The 14950-nt window shown below is 50.8% G+C and overlaps 2 protein-coding genes across 2 annotated transcripts in view; both read right to left on the bottom strand.

Moving 5' to 3' along the window:
* Positions 1 to 3466, bottom strand: part of LOC135821118 (uncharacterized) — a 3707-nt gene extending 241 nt beyond the window's left edge. Inside the window, exons 1-2 of the mRNA XM_065334183.1 lie at positions 3184 to 3466; positions 1 to 3053 (exon numbers count right to left, since the gene is read on the bottom strand). The exon at positions 1 to 3053 is cut by the window's left edge and continues 241 nt beyond it. Coding sequence (XP_065190255.1) covers positions 128 to 3037 — 2910 coding nt within the window. The 5' untranslated portion in view covers positions 3038 to 3053; positions 3184 to 3466 and the 3' untranslated portion in view covers positions 1 to 127. The remainder of the gene's footprint in view (positions 3054 to 3183) is intronic.
* LOC135821117 (lysosomal alpha-glucosidase-like) overlaps positions 1 to 14950 on the bottom strand; it is a 44884-nt gene that overhangs the window by 18947 nt on the left and 10987 nt on the right. The gene's annotated exons all lie outside the window — the stretch shown is intronic.

Below are 14950 nucleotides of genomic sequence, written 5' to 3'. Positions count from 1 at the left end.
ACATAGAAAAGATTTATAATAGATCAAGCTGAAAAGCTCAGAGAAAGATACATCATGTCCGAATTATGGCTGAACGAGGACTCTTGCAGAGTGAATTCATCGTACAGTTCCGGTTCGCTTTTATACATCATTCATCATCAACAGCGCTCGCCACATCACTGCCAGGTTCGCTGCGCTGGCGAGTCAGCTTCCTCAAGTTGGACGCCAATGTTGCAACTGGGAGAGTACGGCCAGCAGAGCTCATAAAGAACAGCTCCTTGGAAGCTTTCTGCTCCAGAACGAATTTCCGAAACTGGAGTTGTGAGCGCAATGCTGCTCTTTGACCAGTGACAGAGGAAATTGCTGCAAGCTTTTCATCGATGTTCGTCTCCTCTGTCCACAGACCATATGCCTCAATCTCCTTGGTCAACTGTTCTTTTCGTGCAATGGTGGCTTGATGCTTCTTCTCCTTTTCTGCCTGCTTTCTCTTGAGCTCTGCCAAGCGATGCTGTTGGATAGCGACCCGTCTGTCCTTGAACTGCTGACGCGCTGATGGAGCTGTTTGCCTAGCCACTTCAATCAGGTTGGACTGCTCAGCTGGTGAAAGAGACTGAAGCCATGAAGCGGTCTCGTTGTTGTTGAACAGAATCATACCTTCCAGAGCAACAGTGTCAGCATTAGGCTTCTCGCGAAGCAAACGGTCCAATTGTGCGAAGTCACGCTCACTGACAGCATTGGTCTTGCGAACCGAAGCAGTCTCAACAGCTAGGCCCGGTGCACTGTGGTACTTCCCACCCGGTAAGTGGTCCACGAGGAGACGTGCTGAGAATGAAGATAGCGTCGAGCAGAGGTAAGCGAGGATCTCCAACGTGATAGCATCATACTTCTCCGACGGCTCCACGAGAGCTGTGAATACATCGCACAGTGTGGATACCTTTGCATTGGGAAATGGCCGTGCGCTGCCGTCAAGGAGGTCGCTTGCATCTTTCGCCCAGTCGTCAAACTTGCTACTCAATGCAGTGTAGTACTTGCCAACCTCAAGCACAGAAACATCCGGATCTTCCAGCAGACACCAGAGTGGGTTGATCACAAGCTTGGACAAGATACCAAGTGCTCGAGCACCTGCAATCAACTCTGTCTCACCCAGATCTTCTTTAACAGCACGCAAAAGTTGATTGTCTCGTACACTGACGTCAACCAAAAAATGCAGCATTTTGTTGTGGAGATAATAAATACCTGCACCATTGTGGAATACAACGTAAGATCTATTTCCCCTGTACTCATCAAGAGGCAATGGTGTGTTTGTCTCAGACAGGAAAGCATGAAAGTCCGCTACGCACCCCGCTGCTTCATCACCATGCTTTTCAAAGGCTTTAGTGGTACTGTAAATAAGCCGTGCTGTGTTCCCTGTCCCCTGCCATGTCCCAGGAAGTCGCTCAGCACCAACCTTCACACCCTCACCAAAATGAGCCCTTTCCCAAACCTTTAACGCAGCTGTGCAACTATCAGCCAAGCCGACAATGTAATGCATGCCACAATAAAAACAATTTATGCGGCTCATAGACGTGCGTTCCTCCTCACTGAACCCTTCCCACCCGTCAATAATGTCTGGCAATATCTCCTTGCGATAATCTTCCACTAGCTTGTTAAAACTCTTCTGCACAATGCACCTATCGCTCATGGTGTTCTTCATGTTAGCCAGGAGTTTACTGGCAATGTTTGCATGCCCAGCCGTTGCTGCCACATCCTCAATATCGCCCAAGACTTGTTTAAATGTGTCGAACACATGCTGAGCTGTCCCGCTTTTCATTTCGACCATGCCCAAACTAAACACTTTGTCAGGAGTGGCCATTTGATAGCCCTGATAGGAAACACCCTGCTTTGATGTTCCATCACAGTGTCCAGTAGTGAACTGCTCATTTGCCAAAGAGCTTGCAACATGCAATTGTGACACCTGTCTGAGCTCAACCAACATTTGTGAAAGGGTAGCTGCACTAGGGACCTCCGAAATCTCAGCACCTGCCAGGGTCAATACAGAACGGATTACAGGACCCACATTCCAAACACCTACGTTCTTTCCTAGGAGCTCATAACAACATTGGCGGACTTCTGTGGTGTACTTTCCATCGACTTTGGAAGTGATGTGCTGCCGTGCATTGCCTACAGTTCTTTCTAGCTCCAGCTGACAAGACAGGTCCTTGACCAATTCACTGAGCTCCTTCTCCCTCTGCATGCTAACTCCAAGCTCTGCACCTAAATCACTTAGAGATGAGGTGGTGCTAGCTGACTTTGTCTTTGCATAGTTTGTCCTGCAATAAACATTATTTAGCTTGCGCTGAAGGCGCTCAACACTCTCTAAAGCACCACTCAATTCTTCTTCCACCACTTTCCTTTCCTCATCACAAACATGCACCTTTTCTTCAAGATCGTTAATTTTCTCATTTCGTCTTCGCAATTTTTTCCCAATGTTACGAACCTTGTCATGTGATGCAGACAACCGGCCCTGCATTTCAACCATTTCAATTTCAATATCTGATCCGACTGCGTCGACATTGCCCACCGTAAAAACCTCGTCTGACATTTTACTACAATTTACATCACTACCTGTGCTGCTACTCCTAGTTTTATTATCTCCACAAACAGCTGCAGTGCTCTCAGATTTTGATTCTGGGACAGAAAATTCTTCACAAATTAGGTGTGACAGAGCTTCATGACGGGAAGCCTTTAGCAACTTAGCTCTTGCTGCTTGGAGACGCCTGACTTTGGAAGTGAGGGCCTTCACGGAGCATGGTACTTCAACATCCATGATCGTTGATAGCCAAGTGTGGATGGCTGACCAGGCTAAGCCCTCATCATTCATGAAATGGGTGAGCTCCAGAACAAGGCCATTCGTCACAGTCGACGTCTGGTCAAACTCCTCACGTTTTGACTTTAGCCTGTCCGAGCGACGACGCGATTCCTTGAATCCTACTGCTGCGGCGTTCAGCAGGAAGCACTTTGACAGACCAGCTTCACGACAGAACTCGCCAGGGCATCCTGATTCGCTTCGATCACTCATCGTTGCATGGCATTGCCTGCATAAAACAAATGGTCAAAAATTTGAATTTTTGAATTTTGTACAGGAATAGATGGCGCAAAAATTGAAGATTCCTTTTGAAATACTGCTCAATACGGCTGAGGTGCACGAAGACAACGATAACCTACCTTGCCAAAATCAAGGACGCGGAAGACGATGGTGCTAGTTTCCAAGTCGTGCAGTGGAGCAAACTGCCAGAAACGCGTCAGCTAAATGCTGCGACAAAACGAAAGCAACGACAACTCTGCGACAGGAAGGAGCACGGAAAAGCTGTTTGAGTCGTCGTGGAGCTGCTGCCGTACTGCAGCAGAAGACAACGACACCATCTTGCTTTGAACAGCGCGTGAGCGAGTTTTCGTGCATGACGTCAACCATGGTCAACCAGTCTTTGTCTGTGTGCCATGAAGCACGTACATTTTGAGTGGGCTTGAAGTGTGGCTGAGAACCCCGCATCAGTCACGTGACTGAACACGCTAGAAGTGGGTGAAGTCTTTTGAGTATTATTTAGTGGGCAAGGACATTTCGAACAAGAAGCGCTCAAGAGCATTGCTGTTGCACTTTGCGGGACCACAGGTTCAAGATATTATTGATGACCTACTTGACCCTGACGATGCTCTGCCAGAGGAGCAGAGGACCCCGAATGATAACGAGTACCTGAAATGTAAGCGAATTTTGGACGCGCATTTCGCAGCCCCAGCAAACCCTACCTACGAAAGGCATGTGTTTCGCCAGCTGGTTCCGCAAGCAGAAGAGAGTACGGCGCATTTCTGCAGCCGTTTGCGGCAGCAGGCTAGATTATGTTCCTTTGAGAACACTCGCCAGACCAATGAGGCAGTCCGAGACCAAATCGTAGCAACGGTGAGGAATGTTGACTTGAAGAAAAAATTATTGTCTGAGCCGTCGTTGTCAGTCGATCGAGCATTGGAGCTCTGTCGCGTCTGGGAGGATGCACAGTCACAGTCTCAGATGATGACTAGTCGTGCTGTTTCTGCTGGAGCTGGAGCATCGGAGTCCGCGAGTGATCATGCTGTCAGTGCAGTTACGTACAGGAGAGGCCAGCACCAGGGCAAGGCCAGGGGCCAAGGCAGACACCACCCAGCTGCTGGTACACGTGTCAGTTGTTACAGCTGCGGTCGCAAGGGACACAAATCCGGAGATGCTTCATGTCCAGCTAAGGGACAGGCATGCAGGAAGTGTGGCAAGACAGGTCATTTCGCTAAGTGCTGCAAGTCAGGATCAGCGTCGCAGACTGCCGCCCATCATGTGCGCGAAGTCACGGACTACGAGGTGTCTGATAGTTTTCGTGTTGGCCAAGTGTCAGCTGGGAAGCCAACATCGAACATGCTAATCACCACAGTGCAGATCAACGGTACTCCATTGGATTTGGAGGTGGACACCGGATCCATGTACACTTTGGTGCCGCAAGACGTATGGGAGCAACATTGGACACATGTTGCCTTGCGTGAATGTTCTGTGCGACTGAAGACCTACAATGGTTCAGTCCTGCCGATTGTTGGCGAAGCAGATGTTGATGTACGCTACAGCGCGCAGAATGTTCGTGCGCGGGTCATCGTAGTACGTGAAGGCAGCCATCCGCTGCTGGGACGCGACTGGCTATCACAGTTGAGACTTGACTGGCAGAGTATGTTCAACCGGGTGAACGCCACTGCAGCGAGTGAGCCAGCAGCAGAGGATGCGTACCCTGAAGTATTTCGTGATGGTCTGGGCAAAGTGAGTGATCGTGAAGCTGAGATCTACCTGAACGACGGTGCCACTCCCGAGTGCTGCAACCCCAGACCCGTGCCATTTGCTTTGCGTCCTGCTGTCAATAAGGAACTTGACAGGCTGGAGCAAGAAGGCATTATCAAGCCCGTCAAGTCAGCAGAGTGGGCCTCACCTATTGTGATTGTCAGGAAGCAGAATCGGGACATTCGCATGTGCGCGGACTTCAAGGTCACGATCAACCCGCACATCAACTCCAAGCTTCACCCGATTCCAAATCCGAACGACCTGTTGTCGCAGATAGCTGGAGGATCAGTGTTTACGAAGCTGGATCTTAGCCAAGCTTATGCGCAACTACCGCTGTCGGAACGCAGTCAGAAGTATTGCGTCATCACAACACATCGAGGTCTCTACGCATTCCAGCGCCTTCCGTTTGGCGTGTCCAGTGCCCCAGCAATTTGGCAGAAGACAATGGATGAGATTCTGCACGACATTCCTGGTGTCGTCTGCTTCTATGATGATATTCTCATCACTGGGTGCGATGTCGAAGAGCACGACCGGCGACTCAAGTTGGTGCTAGCGCGGCTAGCAGAGCGTGGTGTGCGTCTTCGCAAGCAGAAGTGTGCTATCCGTGTGGATCGTGTACGCTACTTGGGCTACAGCATCAGCCGGAACGGTCTCGAGCCCAATCAGGACAAGGTCGAGGCTATCCTGAAGGCGTCAGCACCGAAGAATGTTCAAGCGTTGCAGTCATTCCTAGGCTGTGTCAACTTCTACAACCGCTTTCTACCCGACATGTCCAGTGTTCTGAAGCCGCTCAACAACTTGCTCCGCAAAGGTGTTCCGTGGAACTGGACAGATGAGTGTGAGAAGGTGTTCGCTCAGGTAAAGCGTATGCTCACCAGTGCCCCAGTGCTAGCTCATTTTGATGTGAATGAGAAAGTGGTCGTTGAGTGCGATGCTTCGCCTTACGGCATTGGCGCGTGTCTCATGCATGAGTATGCTGATGGCAGCCGTAGGCCTGTATGCTATGTTTCCCGTTCGCTTGCTAAGGCAGAGGCTCACTATTCGCAGATAGAGCGTGAAGCTTTAGCCATTGTGTTTGCAGTTAAGCGTTTACACATTTATTTGTTTGGTCGCTCTTTTGTTCTATGCTCTGATCATAAGCCATTGCTGCACATTTTTGGTGAGAAGTATGGTTTATCTGCCACTGCTGTTTCCCGTTTACAGCGTTGGGCTGTCATTCTTAGCGAGTATGATTATGTGTTTGAGCACATTTCTGGTAGTAGCAATGCTGTCGCAGATTGCTTGTCACGCCTGCCTATGGAGCTGACAGCCGCACAAGAGAGTGCAATTGTCAGTGCTGTCAACGAGCATGCCCATGATCCTACTGAGGATTTGCCAATTGATGCTAGTGATGTTGCAGATGCTAGCAAGCAGGACAGTGAGATTGCTCCAGTACTGCAGTACCTACAGTTCGGATGGCCAGCTGAGATCAGCGAGGCTACGCGACCATACTACAAGATTCGTCATGAGCTGACCATAGAGTCGGGCTGTGTAGTTCGTGGTGGCCGTACCGTTATCCCAGTAGTGTTTCGCCGTTTGCTGCTAAATGAGATGCATTCTGTCCATATTGGCATTGTCAGAATGAAGGCAGTAGCACGCAGCTTTGTTTGGTGGCCTGGCCTTGATCGCGATATTGAGCTTCTAGTGTCATCATGCAGTCACTGCCAAGCTCTAGCTAAAGCACCTAGCAAGGATGCCAGCCACCCATGGGTGTACCCCACAGAAGCTTTTGAGCGTGTTCATGTGGATTTTGCAGAATTCAACAACCAGCAGTATCTCGTCATCGTGGATGCATACTCTAAGTGGATCGACGCATACAAGCTTGGATCCACTGCCACTACTCAGCAGACGATTGACAGTTTGGTAACATTTATCGCAACGTTTGGTATACCCAAGACCCTCGTGAGTGACAATGGTCCTCAATTTACATCACACCAGTTCCAGCGTTTCTGCCGTGAGAGTGGTATTGTTCACAAGTGTACACCGCCGTACCACCCAGCTAGTAACGGACAAGTCGAACGCATTGTCCAGGAGTTGAAGCGTGCTCTGAAGTCCCGTCCTTCGGATGTGTCTGAGAAGACCCAGATGCACCGTTTCTTGTTTATGTATCGTAACACGCCCCATTCATCAACGAATGTGTCCCCAGCTAGTCTGCTCTTCAGGAAATTACCGAGCACCAAGTTGGCACGCTTAAAGCCCAACTTTGCAGCTGCACAGCGTGAACGTCAAGCACGGCCACAGCCAGGTCAAGGTCGTCATTTCGTGGTGGAGGACACTGTACTTGTATTGAACACTCGCAACGGCAGCGGGCCTAAGTGGCTACCTGGCGTTATTGTACAGAAGCTAGGTCCGGTCTCGTACATTGTTCGCATTGGTCAGCAGGAAAGACATGTCCATGTAGATCATCTCCGTCATCGTTCTACAGCGCCACCTGATGCTGTTCTTCCTCGCAGTGATGTTGACACACCGGTTTTGATTCAACCCGATAGTGCATTGCAGCCGTCAGTACCAGACGCTGCCAACGAGTCCGAACCGTCTGCACTTCCCAGTCCGTCTGCAGACCCTGTTGCACCGCGCCGATCAGCCCGTGCACCGAAGTCACCATCTAGGCTTATTAATGAGATGTGACTGCTTTACTGCTACCTTTACGCTATGGCTGTTATTTGAATATTGATCATAATTATCTCCGCTTTACTATTGCTTCTCTTAAGGGGGAGGATTGTTATGTTTGTATGTGCGCGTAAGCACGCTAGGCTCTGCGCATGTTTGCTTGCACGCTATGCTCTGCGCATGCGCACTCCAGTTCAGACTTCCTGTGTCTGAGTTTGTTCTTCTTTCTATCTTGTTACTTTGCACGTCCATTATTCTCTTTGTAAATAATCCTAATACATTCCACAACTGTGTGTTCTTGTGAGTGGGAATGTAACACACACACACACACACACACACACACACACACACACACACACACACACACACACACACACACACACACACACACACACACACACACACACACACACACACACACACACACACACACACACACCTTTGGACCTTTGGAAAGCCCATCGCCGAAGGCGATGATAGCTATTAGGCGAGGCAGTAGTTCTTGTGTCGGGATAAATCATTCGGACGGCGAAAGTCGCGGCCGCAGACACAGACGAACACTCTTGGTTGGGGCTGGCTTGGTGGCTTCCGACGGCTACGTTCGCGCCAGTCCCTCCGGTCCTGAGCAAGGTGGTACCATTGCGTCTCCGGGATACCGGTCGCACGCAGGTCTGAAGCTGCCACATCTCTCCAACGACGCTTGGGTCCATGGCGGGGCCGCGTGTTAGTGCCCTCCGCAAACAGGATCTGCTTTGGCAACCTGGTGTCGTCCATCCTTGCGAGGTGACCAAGCCATCGCAGGCGATTCGCACGAATGGCCTCCTCCAGCAAGGCTGGCATGCCGCTGCGCTTCGCCAAGTCTTCATTTGACAGGTGTTCCTGCCACTGCTGGTCTCGGGTAACACTCAGGATCGTGCGAACACACTGTCGATGGAACGTGTCCAACCTGCGCAGGAGGGGTGCCTTCAGCGTCCATGTCTCAGAACCATACAGCAGCACTGTAAGGACCACGGCCTGGTAGACCTGACGTCGGATTCCAAGCGACAGACCCGAGTTCCGGAAAATTGGTTGGAGGAGGCTACCAAACGCCCTTGATGCCTTGGCGAGACGAGTTGTGACTTCGGCATCCAGCTCTCCATCGTCGCTGATCGTACTGCCGAGGTAGGTAAAATCGCTGACCACGCCGATCACGTCACCAGCACTCCCAGGCACCACAATATCAGCACGGATGACACTCGGACCAACCGCCAAGAACTTCGTCTTCTGCACACTAACAGTCAGGCCCCAGCCTGACGCACACTGCGTAAATTCCTTCACCATCGTCTCCATGTGCTCGTACGAAGTGGTATACAGGGCAGCATCATCTGCAAATAGCGACTCCGACACGGATAAGTCTGTGAGTCTGTGCTTGGCAGTACGGTCGCCAACCAACTTGCGGCCAATACGATGTTTCATCGGGAAACTAGGCACTGTGGATGTTGAGCGCCAGTGGGCAAGGACGGCAGAGAAGTAGAGGTTGAACAACATCGGAGCCAGGGTGCAACCCTGGCGTAGACCATTCTCCACCCCAAAGCTGTCAGACTGACCACTACCCACGCGAACAGACGCCATCATACCCTCGTGAAGAGACCGGATCACCTGAAGCATGCGCGGAGGCACACCACACACACACACACACACACACACACACACACACCTTCCTTCCTTCCTTCTTCCTTCCTTCTTCTCCACTGCCATGACTGGCTAAGTGGCCCCATACGGGGCAGCTCTTGGATTAGCGCTGTCTCCGGGAAGCGGCACCAGGACCCAACGACTGACGTGACGGCGCATTCCCACGGGTTATAATTGCTATTGAACGCCGCGATGTACAACGATGCCGTGCGATATCCTGACGGCGGCGGAAACTGCGGTTGCACACACCGCAAAGCAGAGGCTTGTCGACAGGCTCTTGACGGGCAAGTACAATACGATCCACCCCATCAAGGCACTGGGACTTCCACTCACGGCGATTACTTGCCACGTCGAGCCAGGAATTGGGCTCAATGCCAATTGCCGCCAGGTCGGTCCGCACCACGTCCCTCCATCGCTTCCTCGGACCATGGGGTGGGCGCTTCGATGGCAAGGAGCCAAACAACAGCTGACGAGGGATGCGGTCGCCCCTCGGCATACGTGCCATATGGCCCAGCCACTGCAGCCGCCGCCTGCGAATCTTGTCAGCCGGCTGCTCCAAGTCGCCCCACCATTTCCGCACCTGCAAATTGGAGATGTGCCCATCAATCTGGCGTGCACGACCGATGTGCAAGATCATCCTCAAGCACTGATGGTGAAACACGTCAAGCCGCTGCAGGTCCCTTTGCCGTGTTGTCCAAGTCTCAGAACCATACAGGAGGACAGCCAGAACAGTGACGCCATAGACTACACGCTTGATGCCGATGGTGAAGTCCGAGTTGTAGAACACTGCATCCTTCAAACTGTGGAAAGCGCCCGATGCAGCAGCAATTCTACGCGACACATCATAGGTACACCTGGCATCCGGTGTCACATGGCATCCAAGATAACGAAAGGAGTGCACGTGCTCCACCGTGCCGTTTAAAGGTGCCATGTCCTCGTTCACCACCCCAGTCCCAATAGCCATGAACTTTGTCTTGGCCATGTTAACCTTGAGCCCAAAGGCAGAAGCAGTAGTCTCAAACCCTGCGAGTGCTCTCTCTGCACCGGGGTGAGTCTTGGCAAGAAGTGCAGAGTCGTCCGCAAACTGGCATTCCGTTAGTGGAGCCCTGGTGTATGCTCGGAGACGCGTGTTGAACAGTCTGTCCTGACGAAACTGACAAATTGATAGTCCAATCTCGTCGTCACCAGCTATTGCCTCATACCATTTCTCGACAACAGCAAGCATGTACAAATTGAAAAGAATCGGGGCCATGGTGCATCCCTGACGCAGTCCGTTCCCCACCGCAATCGGCTCCAACAGCTCGCCACCAATGCGTATAGATGCCGACATGTCGACATGGAACGATCGAATTACGGAAACCAGCACCTCTGGTACGCCAAGCTTTGCAAGCACCCTCCACAAGGCGGCCCGCGGCACCGAGTCATAGGCCTTTCGGAGGTCAATGAATACTGCGAATCCCTTGGAAGAATGCTCATGCAACTTCTCCGCGACTTGCCGAACAGAGAATACCATATCCGAGCAGCCCCTGCCTCTGCGAAAACCGCACTGAGAATCAGGCAGATACTGTTCCCCAACACGCTGCAGACGGTCCGCTATAAGCCGTGCAGCAAGCTTGCCAACCACGTCGAGAAGGGCAATCCCGCGCCAGTTATCAGTCAGACTCAGATCACCCTTCTTGGGGATAGGGACCAGGATGGCATCCACCCAATCCTGCGGTACTTGACCAGCTCGCCATACCCCCTCCAGCAATGCCTGCAGCTTACCCAGTAGAACAGGACCACCATACTTCAGCATCTCGGCAAAGACTTCAGAGCTACCACAAGCTTTGCCGTTCTTCAGTGCTTGCATGGCCTTACGAATCTCCACACGGTCGGGAACATCCGCAAGCTCCCCCAAGACCGGACGCTGGTCAATAGAGTCGAGGGTTTCCATGTCAAAGTCGCTGACGATATTGAGAACTCTCCCAAAGTGCTCCCGCCACCGCATGTTCGTGGCCTCGGGGGTGTCACAAACCTGTCCCATTGAATTCTTGATCGCTGTTGTGACCTTCGGTTTTAGTCCCTGAAACGCAGCCTGGATGTGTCTGATGCACTCCCAGCCACCCTTGGACGTGAGGCTGAAACGTTTGCAATCCTGGGCCTTGTTGAGTAGCCATTCCTGCTTGACGCGTCTGACTTCCCTCCGCGCGGAGCTGCGGGCACACTTATAGAGGTTATGCGAATGACGTCACGAGGAGCGCCAAGGCGGCTGCGAGTAGCAGGGGTGGCAAAATGAAGTCGTTTCTGCTTGAACTATTTTTTACTAGTCTTTGAGAGGAAAAGTAAAATTTGTTGTTGGTTGTCGACATATCGTTCCTCACTTTTATTTTAATTTCCGCTGGTGTCTCGCTTGCTGAAGTTTTTAGCCTTCAACATGCCGAAGAGTTGTGCAGCCGTCGGATGTAGCAATCGTGCCGATCCTGGAACGGTTGTGAAGTTTTACAAGTTTCCCGTAGCGGACGAGCGGCGCAAACTATGGGTTGCGGCTATGAGACGAGAGAATTGGAAGCCAACTGACAGTAGCAGGATCTGTTCAGACCATTTCGTAGGCGCAGAGAAGAGCAACGATCCACTATCTCCCGCTTACGTTCCGAAACTTTTTGAACATGTCAGGACTCCTGTAAAGCGTAAAGCGGAGAGGGATTTGGTGGCATATGAACGCCGAGCGAAGCGGAAGCTGACGTTCGAGGAGAGCAAGACGCAGACACCAGTGAAAGTGGACGCCTCCGGGAATGACTTCACAGAGGCAATGGCAGATTTGCCTGGTGCCTATGGTGCAGAGGTAGAGTCTGATCCTGTAGCAGTCTCCAGTGTCTCATCGCAGACTGACATGGATATGGAGCACTTGACGCGGCTGGAGGAGACAAACAACTGTTTGGTCCTGGAAAGCAAACGGATGCCACACGCTCCAGGACAAGGTGACACCTTGTCAATCGAGTCGTTTGAGAAAGACAACGCGAAGGTGCTCTTCTACACTGGTTTGCAGTCTTTTGGGACCATGATGGGCATATTTGAACACGTGAGGAAGAGAGTTCCACAGCACCACCGCCACACGCTCTCTCTCTTCCAGCAGTTCTTGATTGTTCTCATGAAGCTTCGGCTGAATTGTCGGGACCAAGACTTGGCGTACAGATTCGGCATTCACCAGTCGACCGTGTGCCGGATTTTCCAGCGCTGGATCCGGGTGATGCATGTGATGCTGGGACCACTTGTCAAATGGCCGGAAAGGGACGAACTACGCAAAACTCTGCCACTTGAATTTCGTAAGCATTTCCCGGGCTGTGCTGTCATTATTGACTGCTTTGAAGTTTTTTGTGAACGACCTTCTGATCTGATGGCAAGAGCTCAAACGTACTCTCACTATAAAAGCCATAACACTGCAAAGTTTTTGATTGGCGTAGCGCCACAAGGTGTCATTACATTTATTTCGCATGCATGGGGCGGGAGAGCCTCAGACAAGTTCATCACAGAGCACTGCGGTCTGCTTAGTCACCTAAATCCGGGTGACCAGGTGCTGGCTGACCGTGGTTTCACTGTTGAAGACAGCGTTGGCATGTTCTGCGCAGAGTTGGTGATGCCCCCATTTACGAAGGGGAAGAAGCAACTCTCCAGGCTGAAATTGGACAGTGCTCGACAAGTGTCACGCGTCCGTATCCATGTGGAGCGAGTGATTGGAATGCTTCGCCAGAAATACACGATCCTCTCTGGCACTTTGCCCATTGCTTTCCTCATGCATGACGATAAAGCTACATCATGTGCATTCATTGACAAGGTTGTCACCGTCTGCTGTGCTCTGTGCAACTGTTGTGAGTCCGTGGTACCTTTCGAGTAAATTACATCATGCCGCTTTGTCAGCTGTAATGATTGCTACATTATTATTATTATTATATTATTATTCAAATTTATTATTAACCCCTTGTGCTTTTTGGACTGTCTGGATATACCGGCAATTATATTTCTGTTTTACCTATTCTGCAGTTGCATGCGCATGTGTTCACCTCATTGACCTCGCTTGTTTCTAGTTTCTTTTGTCTGGCTAGCCAAGCTTGCTTGGTCATGGCAAAGCCAACAGACTTATAATAATAGTAATAATAATGGCTTCTATCATCACTCACGACATGCCTCCGTTTCTTGTTGCATCAATATAATGACTCGTGGTCCAAATAGGGACAACACAATATAATAATTATGAATAGCCCTGAAACCCAACTTAGGGTGCTGGGTAGTGCGCGATGTACCATCAGATGTAGTATGCCCAGCACCAAAGAACAACTCAACTGTTGCCAACATCACCCGGAAGAGACGTAAAGAGCGAAGTGTTTGATGTGTAATGATGGAGTTCCTCTGCTCACATGCATAAGCAGTGAGTGGTCTTCACGCATGTCCTGGGACCCACAAATACGAATCAGCATTATGGTCCTTCAGTGATACATGCAAGCAAATAAATACAAGAAAGGTAACGGAAATCGTTGTGAAAGCCCAGCCACCGATTGTATGCACACACGTGGCAAGTGCAACAGCAAGTACCGTGGAAGGCACAGCAGCACAAGTTGAAAATGCAACTCTAGAAATACCAGAATAGCAGGCTCCATGAATATAATCACTTCTCAAATGCTTGAGACTTGGATTTACAAATGCTACGACAAAAATGACTATGTACATGGAAAGTTGGTTGCACCCCATACTAGAGGTCGAGCTTTTCTGCCGCCTTGACTGGACATTTGACTGACTCACGACTGCCATTCAGAAACTTGACAAACTCACGACTTCCATCCAGACACTTGACTGACTCACAACTGCCATCTAGAGCAGAGAAGAAGTCCCTCGAGCCCTCCTTCCGGCAAACCTGCAAGAAAGCACCACTCCCTGCTCAATACACAGTGTTTCGGGGAATTCACCCCTCATGCAGTTGAGCTTGAGTAGGCTGACGAACGTTGTGCTTAGCGACCAACATTCCTATAAACTTGTCGCCGAAGTCGCTACCACTGTAATTGTACATGCATATCATTATTTTGTGGCAGATTTAATCTTGCGACACTCCGGGCAGGTCCAGTTCTTGCGCTTTGGCTTACTCTTCAGCTGCAAACAAGCCATGTGGAACAAACGAATACTGCAATCGTTGTTGGAACATCGCAGTACCTCGCCAGCCTTCACAGACTTGCAGTAGCAAAACTCCGGAGGGCGTTCTTGATCCGCAGTAGATGTTGTACTGGCAGCACCAAGTGGTTCCGAGGCTGATGTAGCCGCTGAAGACGCATCGGCAGGAAGAGTGGAGAACGTCTTAGTGAACCATTTCCCAACAAGCTCTGGGAGAACAGCACACTGGAAGAATTTCTTGGCACCTGCTACCGCTTCACGGATGAAATCTGTGTCTGCACAGATACGCTCCACAAACAGCTGACCTTCATTCCACACAACAAAGTCACAGTACTGCACCTTACACACCAGCATCTGTAGCTGTACTTGGTAGTAGTACATGTGGTCTTGCTTAAGATGGAGTGCTCCGCCGGACTTTACTAGACAGAACTTCCCTGAATCGGCAGCATCATGCAGGCTACTGTCTCGGCACCCGTACGGGCACTTCACTTCCACCACGCCGTTGCCACAGCAGGAGCACTGCACAAGGGAGTCGGGAGTAGCGCCAAGATATGGATAGTCCGGATGAATTACAAAGCCACTGGGGAGTACTTCAACCTTCTGATGTGTTGCACTGGCATGTTCACTATAGTTGTCAATTGCCTTCTGCTCGTGATCACATCCCCATTGTGTGGCTTTGCTACGGAACTT

Source organism: Sycon ciliatum, chromosome 7 (assembly GCF_964019385.1).
Source record: "Sycon ciliatum chromosome 7, ocSycCili1.1, whole genome shotgun sequence".
In the NCBI taxonomy this organism is placed as follows: Eukaryota; Metazoa; Porifera; class Calcarea; order Leucosolenida; family Sycettidae; genus Sycon; species Sycon ciliatum.
The sequence above is the reverse complement of the archived record's forward strand: the minus strand, read 5'-3'. Positions and strand labels throughout refer to the sequence as shown.